This window comes from Phaethon lepturus, unplaced genomic scaffold (genome assembly GCF_000687285.1).
Source record: "Phaethon lepturus isolate BGI_N335 unplaced genomic scaffold, ASM68728v1 scaffold21425, whole genome shotgun sequence".
Classification (NCBI taxonomy): Eukaryota; Metazoa; Chordata; class Aves; order Phaethontiformes; family Phaethontidae; genus Phaethon; species Phaethon lepturus.
This window is the reverse complement of record NW_010542908.1, coordinates 50480-58596: the sequence shown is the minus strand read 5'-3', so window position 1 is coordinate 58596 and position 8117 is coordinate 50480. Positions and strand designations below refer to the sequence as shown.

The window sequence follows — 8117 nt, the reverse complement described above, 5'->3', positions numbered from 1 at the left end:
TGCTGAACTTACTGGGTCTAGCAGCTCACCACTCTCTCCTGAGCCTGTGTTTATTCATCCATTTTGCTTTTTGTTTCAGGCTAGAGAGTGCTTTTAGAAATGTAGTGCTCAAGAAACCAAAGTAAAGGTTCCATTATTGCCTTAAGCGGTGTAAAATCAAGCTCAGTGCCATGGATTTGCATGGTATGTGCAGAAAGACTGACCTACAGCAGACAATGTACTTCAGTCAACTCAAAACCACCTGGTTGCTAATCTGAGAAATTCCAGAGGCAGAGTTTTGAGCCTCTCCCATTCACAGGAAAAAGGAAGTTTTGGATCTTGAGTCTTTGAGAAGAGCTGCTCTTTCTTTTCTTTCCTTTTTTTTTCCCCTTCAATTAGGATGTGTACATTGTAGCACTGACATTTTAGGGTTGACCAAAACCTCCTGCTGGGCTACACCCCTTCCAAGCACACCTCTGACTTTCCTTTAATGGGGGTAAGCAGCAAAATGCGTCCAACAGATTGGAGAAAGCTATCGGCTTCCTTTGAAAACTTAGTGTATTTTGTGAAAGACACTTGCTCTGACAAAGAGCATTCAAGACTCAAGAGAAACAAGTTCTTCTACCACAAAATTCACCCGATAGCCAAAAGATCCAGACAACACCGATGACACTGGTAATGCTCACGATGAATGTGCACACAGCTCTGTGTAGCTGTAGCTGCAGGTACACAAAAGCAGACAACTGCTCTTTGTGTTGCATGTACAAAAGCAGACAAATGCTCATTCCAGCACAGGTAGAAATTATCTCTAAAACAAATGGTTCTTCACCTGTGGTTGTAGCAACCAGATGGGTGGTGGAGCAGTGCTCATATGCAGCCCTGAGCAACTCCAAGGTAAAATGTGTATTTAAGTTGGGTTTTTTTAAGAAAAAAGAAGTGTTCCTATGGTGAGCTTGCCCTTCCCTCTACGGCTGGAGGCAGGTTGTGGGTGGTATTAAGAAAGGAGTATTTGTGAAAAGCAATTGCAAACATGTAACCTCTTGTTCTGCTCCTACCCTCCTTTCCTTCAAATTTCAAGCTGCTTTCTGCAGCTCTGCTGACAGTGTGTAATATATTAATGCACCCTTTTTTTGTTGTTTGCAAAACAGTCTGTTACTCTGCTAAAAATGATGCCAAGGAATGAAGCTATGTATTTGTTCTTTGAAAAGTGCTAGGATCAGAGAAGTCAGATCTGCTACCAGCACGTGCAAAATGCATTGTCAGAAAGTATCATGTGTAGATGCTTATGAAGAAGGGGGGAGAGCGCATGTGTGTGATGTCAACTGCATTTTATTCGGTAGGTTCGGTTGCACTCTTGCTTACTCCGTGTGCTCCTGGTTCTCAGCCATGGGGACTCGTTGCACAAAGCCACAATAAGCTCGAATTTGTGTTCTAGGAAGTCGGTGGAATCTGTTGACTCATTTAGGTTTGCTTTTTGCTTCCCTGCCAAGAAGAGTTTTCCAGCTCTGTCATCTTACTATTAATTCTTTTGGCCCTGGGAAAAGCCTGATGCTCTGCGTGCATCTATATAAGGGCACGCAGATTGCCCAGCCGTCTGCGGCAGCGCGCAGCCTCTCCGCGGCTGGCACGGTGCTCCCGGCCCTCCTGGGTGCGTGCCGGCAGCTTTTACTGACCATTGGCACGTCCAAAGTAGTTTTGGCAAGTCACGCCTGACATTTGCCGTGTTTTCACAGCCTCTTTGGCAAGGCAAAAGTAGTTAACTCTACAGCTGGTGGGTGGAAGAACAGTGTGAGTCTGAGTGATCAGTTGTGTCCTCCTTGGCTCTGTAATGAAACTGCTTGTGATAAACTTCTGTTGCTTCTTCTGTGCAGCTGGAGTTGCCCTTTTGTGTTCTATGGCTGTATGAAGAGACACCTAAAATGCAAGGAGCAGAGGGCCAAGCATGAAGAAATTAATTTAAGGCCTCTCTTCTCTAGGAAGTTGTGACTAGCATTGCTGTTTGAATTGGCAGTAGCCAGCGTGCAGCCCCAGTACAGTTTTGCATGCCAAAGTGTCCCTTAATGGATGGTGGCTGAAAGGGACTGCTGGTGTTTAAATCCAAGGGCATGTACTTTGCAGCTGTTGTAGCTAAAAAGCTGATTAAAAGGTACCTTCCTGGTAGCCTGAAAGCTCTTTTGGTTAGTCTCTAAACATTATTAAAATTCCTGTCTTAAAACTCGAGGGTGGGTTGAAAGAGGAATTCTTTAGATCTTTCCTCATTTTTCAGCTAGCAAACTTTGTATCGTGCAAGGAACTTCTCTATCTTTATGGGTTTAGTTGCCTCTTTGGTATCTTAGTGGCTTCCATCCCAGTGATTGCAATGGGAATGTAAATGTGCCTCTCTCCTTTACACAACTTATTTACGCAGTTCCTGGCACACAGAATTAGACTCTCATTTTCCAGCTCTGAATCTTCCCTCGAAGCTATGGCCCAGTTCTGCACGCAAAGCATTGATAGCAAAATCTAGGCTCTTGTAATGTTTATATTATACCATGCTTAAGCCAAGCTGCTTGAAAAATGTTGTATTTTGTAAATACCTCTCCAGATTCCTCCCTTGACTTTTATGCAGTTTCCTTCCTCCCCTTCCTACCAGTTCCTCCCCATCCAAACTAGCATCAGAGAAATTTCTTTCTAATCTTGAGTCTTGGTTTCTGCCTGGATGAAACAGCAAATGCATGGCTCATTCCTTGCCCTTGTCTTGGTTGCGCTCTCCCCTGTAGTAGGGAAACAGCATGGAAGTGTAACTTGCAAACATGATGAAGTTTGTATATCCATGTGCCTGCAATTAATTTGCCTGTGGTGTGATTCCTGAGCAGGCTGTTGGACATCCAGCCCCACCACTGGTGGAGAGGCAGGTCTGGCAGCCCTGCTAGAGCGGCCATGCTCTGTGGCGGGGGTACTGCCTCGCCAAGGGGAGCGTGGAGGTTTTGTGGATTGGGGTCCTCTTCTCCAGATCTGAAGAAAATCCTCCTCCAGAAAGCCACTACAGTCCTACCAGGAATAGCCTGCTGTGAACCAAAGGCACCGTCACTGAGGCTGGGTTTGAGCTATCTGCTCTGATGCCTGTTTCCTGCTTCATATAAATAAGATACGAACCTTATAGATAAGATATGTGATATACATGATGGGTATAACCAATCCACCCTCTCGCCAGGGTGCCCTCGTTTCCCAGCCTTTCAGAAAATAAGTCCTGGGCCAGCAATGGGACATAAGGTGAACTTTTAGGTGCTATTTTTCTTTCTCTTGCCACCCTTCAGTGAAAGTGCAGGCAGTGACACAGGAGCAGAGCCAGGAAACGCTTGGTGAGACCGCAGCAGTCCCACTGATGACCTGCAGACATGGGCTTCACAGGTGGTGTGGTGGGATAGGGCATGTGCCTTGAAAGCCCTGCTAGGCAAAGCCAGCAAGAGCAAAGCTGTCTCCTCTTTGCAGCTTTGCTGGGGCCATAAATGGGCTGAAGGGCTCTGCTGCAGCTGTTGTGAAGACAAAGGGAAGCTTTATCCTCCCAGCCTTAGAGGGACAATCACGCAGGCTATTTAACCTTTCTGTTTGGATAACTTTTAAACTGGATTGAAAGTAAAGCCTGGCGTGACCTTGCTGCTTCCATTTATATCCAGTGACAGATCAGAATGGCAGCAGGCTGAGAAACAAACTTTTGCTTTTTGCCTTGCTAATAAATAAGGGAGAAAAATGTGGTCAAAAAAACCCATTGGCTGCAGTAGGTGGCCATAGCTGCCGTCCCTACACTGGAGACCAAGGTGCTGTGTTACCCCAACTGCATTGAGTGAGAGGCAGTGGGACAAAAGAAAGTGCTTGGGGTTCTGGGGTGAGGTGTTGGTTCTGTATTTATATGTTGGCCTGCCCTAAGCTTAAATTTTTTGGTCTGAATAAGGCCTTTTGGTGCTTCTGATAATAAGCTGCTGCAAAAGAAAATGCTACCTCAAAAGCACTTGGATCACTGCTAGTGAGAACTGGCATAAGGATGCCACATGCTAGAAATCAGCTGAAGTGGTTTAATGCTCTCTGACCTTCTCGCTCTCCTCCAGCCAATATCCACTTGCTCACCACCTGGCTGCCAGGGTGTTTGATTTCCATATACTTTGCTGTGCCTCCTGTTGTTGCAGAGGAGATGGAACTTGGTCGCATGTGATCCCCAAACACTTTCAAGGAATGAGGCTTTGCATTGGTCAACGCGCTGCTCCCCTCTGCAAACATGGTCTTCAAGAGCAAAACGCAGCCGTCCTAGAGACGGCTGTGACTTTTTGTCAGGCTCGATAGCCACAATGTGGGTAAAACTGCTGGTCCCTCGGGCACCTTAAAGCATGCCTGCCAGAAGCAAGGAGGGAATAGCTGTTTTATACTCACCTGGGGTATGTTGTGCATCCAGCAATGGCAGCTGAGACAAGCTAATGATCAGATTGGCATAGATCTGATCCTATGCAGCTGTTTACATTCATAATTTGTTAGTCTGTGCATGCCCTGTTCACCAGACACCAGGATTTGGGTGGTCAGTTGTGGGGTATCAGCACTGCAGCTGGGCTCACAGGGTGCAATAGCCTGGAGTCAAAGGTTTGCTATGCCTGAATGTTTGTAATGGATGTTGTCTGGTTTGACCTGTGTCTTTGCACTTTCCTGTGAAAGGAGGTACAGCACAGCAGACACCATTCAGGTTTCTTCCGTGTAAAGTCTGGAGTGCAATAGATGCAATAGCAGGTCAATAAAATTTCTCCTCTTCCCTGAGTGAGAATGCTGCCTCCCGTCTCCTCCCACTGAGCTACTTTCTGGATGTAAGTATTAAAATATTATTTACACAGCAATCATCTGGGATATACATGTGCATCACAGTTAAGTTTGGGCTGTTTAAAAAATGTCCTGACACAGGAGGGATTTTAGAGGAATGGTGTAGACCAGATTGAATTTATCATGGGTAGCTCTACACCCTGTTTCTCCATCCTTATCAGTTTTATAAGCCTTTTCTGTTTAAAGTCTCTTTCCAGTTACCCAGTTAATTCTCAGTGGAAGCGTTCCTGTTTTGCTAATTAAGTACTTAAATTGTAGCTGGCCCTGGACCCACAAATATCTAGGGAGTACATCTATCTGCAGTTGCAGATTCTACAAAGGGCTCCTGTCAAAACAGGACATGGTTTTCAAAACTCATCCTAAGAGTTTATCAGCCATCTGGTTGCCATGTGATGCAATGTTTAGCATTGAACAACGGTTTTCATTCAGCAATACTGCAGCTACTCCTTCCCTACTATTAAAAAGTTTGGGAAAAGTGGCACTGTTTAGTCCATCTGAGATGCTAACTACTGTCTCTACTTCTGACAACTGTAGGTAGTGTATGTTTCCCATGAAGTATCTCAAGGAAATCTAAGCATTCTAATTCTTCCTCATCACTTGTTTGTCTGTTGTTCTTTGGGACACAGCAAAACTCCAGAATGATGATGGTAAAAGCGGTTGGTTTTGGTCACAAATCTTGACTTGTATTTCAGGCTGCTGTGAGTAATTGGGTCAGACCACAGACCAGTAAAGGTTATGTAGACTTTCTGTGACGTCTTATGTCATCTCAGTTCTTAGTCCCATTGCAGACTTGGAATTCCCAAAAGCCTCTGGTTGTTCAGCATGGATACCACTGTATAAATAAGAAGAAAATTGTGGAGAGTCAAAACAACAAAATATTTTTAGCTTATCCAAGGCAGCCCAACTTCAAGAACAAAATGTTCTTTGTATAGTCAATACAGACAAGAATCATTCCTCTTCCTGGCTACCCATAAAAGCTGAAATACAGAGTAATCTGAATTGTCCCACTTAATTAAAGGATCTTCATCGAAGGCACATCTCCAGCTTCTGCTGTTGGGTGACTCCCAGCTCTTTTGCCTGGGTTGGAGCCCATGCTTGGTGTGTTGCAAGGGGAGTCCCAAAGGATAAGCCAGGACAGTCTCTGCTGAGATCCTGTCTTTCTCCAAGGAACTCATACAGCGTAACTGTCATCCAAGTTACGTGCCCAAAATGAGACTCTCTAGATTCCTCTTGATGTGGATAGTGCTGTGTACAAAAGGCTGGGGAAATTTTGGGGGAATTGATGAACTTCAAGTGTTTTAATAACAATAATGATGCTCAGTGAAGATGGATTAACTATTCAAAATTTGTGTGTTGCAGAACAGAGTCAAAAGTGTGGTCACCACTTGTAAATGAGGAGGGAAAGACGCATCCTTACAAGATGAATTTGGCATCTCAGCCACAGGTAAGTAACAGAATATCTGCGTGCTCTTGTTCCTGCTTACTCCTGTCTGACTTTGGAGCAGTTTCTGGCCTGATCCTCCAAGAAGCTGAGCATGTGTCTCCGCTGGTTACACTGGGGATAGAGCCATGCCCCATACCTCCTAGAAATCACGTGGCCCTTGGAAACCTTCAGAGACAGACTCCTTCCCTCATGGTCAGAAGCCTGCTGTTGTGGAGAGCTAGTTGGATACCTTGCCAAGGGTAAGCTGCTTGTATCGGAGCCGTGATCTCCTGCCGTCTGCATGCTTGCACCTACCATAGGGCACGGAAGGCACTGTAGAGGTGCGGCTCAATAAATCATTGCTACCATTGCTAAGCCTGTTGATTTTCATAGGTAGGAAAGGTCTTGAGAGGTGAGGAAAATGGTTCACTCTGTGTTTTCTGTTGGGGTTTTTTTGTTGTTTTGTTTTTTCTTAGCAGTCTAGCTGTGAAGAAAGTGGGAAAAGAAACTCATCAGCCTTTTATATTTTTATCTGTGGGGCAGATCTTGCAGCCTCTGTCTCGGAGGTTGGTTTTGTAACCTTTTGGCAGCCTTGCTTCATTGGTCTGCTGCCTCTGTCAAGTAAATGTAGTGATAACAGTGACCTGTGCACAGGCATTGCCTGGGCTGGGTTTGGAGGATTACACTGCACAAATCTACAATAACTGTGCTAAAATCAGTGGCATTTCTCTGGATTTTCAGTGGGGCAGTTACATAGATTCTGACCCTAGCACGCATCCTGTGTGAGTCTTTCTAGCAAAGTAAGTAGAGATAAAACTAGTTGGACTCTGCAATTAAGTGCTAATATGTCTGTTTGGGTTGGAAAGGACCTGAACCTAAAGTAACACATGTGCAGCAATGCTGTGCCCAGACCTTGGCCTGGGATCTGTCCATGCTCCCTCTTACGCCAAGAAGCTCTGTGTTGCTTGGCTTGAGAGTGTGGTGCAGCATTCTCTAGGTATTTCATAACTCATCGGTGTGAGACTGAGCCGTTTGGACTTAGGTTGGGCTGGGGCTGTGCAGTGACACCTCACTGTGACACTGTTGAGCTGAGATCCAGTCTATGTCTTCTGCCCAAGCTCTGGAAATGTTCTGCTGCAAACCTTGAGACTTGGGGGCTCTTTCTTGCCAAAGGAGTGGGGCAGAGTCTGCAGTGAAGCTTTGCTGCACAGAGGGCTATTGTTTAATTCAGCATTTTTTTTCCCCAGCCATTAACCAGAATTTATCTAACTGCCACAGAATTAAACACAGGGCACTACACGTGCCAGGCAGGAGTTTAACATCGCTCACTGAGTGTAGTTAACTGCAGCAAGAAACCTGCTGCTGCAGCCCCCTTGTCACTAGCTGCACCACCACCATGCTTTGTCCCTCAGTCCAGCCTGGGTCACTGGATAGGCATCCACTGCTGGTCAAGTACTAAATATAGGGTATTTTAATTAACTGATGCCACCTCTTACTTAAACTCATTTGCTATGGCAGTTTTAACCCTAATCAATGGCTCTCTTTTAGTTAGCTGCCCTCTGGGTGGAGTGCCTGTATGTGAGTCAGCCCTGGACTGTTTCTTCTGCTGCAACTCAGTAAGAAACATGGGCAAGACAGACTAACCTTAATTCTAGTCTTTAACTTACAAGTCATGCCCTGCTTTCTAAAATCCAGGTAAAGGGCATTGCAAAGGTTAGACTGTGCAGGATTCAATAATAATCCTGGTGATGGAGTGCATCCCCTCCTAAACCCTAAGTAAGTTGTAATTCTGGTTCTGACTCTGGACATTATATAGATACCCTGATGCTGCCAGTTCACAAGTGTGGCACAGCTGAATTTGTTGATACCAACCTGT

General features: G+C 45.3%; 1 protein-coding gene across 1 annotated transcript in view; it reads left to right on the top strand.

Annotated features, from left to right (window-relative positions):
• Nucleotides 1–8117, top strand: part of PDLIM1 (PDZ and LIM domain 1) — a 32872-nt gene that overhangs the window by 3910 nt on the left and 20845 nt on the right. Inside the window, exon 2 of the mRNA XM_010288203.1 lies at nt 6178–6262. Coding sequence (XP_010286505.1) covers nt 6178–6262 — 85 coding nt within the window. The remainder of the gene's footprint in view (nt 1–6177; nt 6263–8117) is intronic.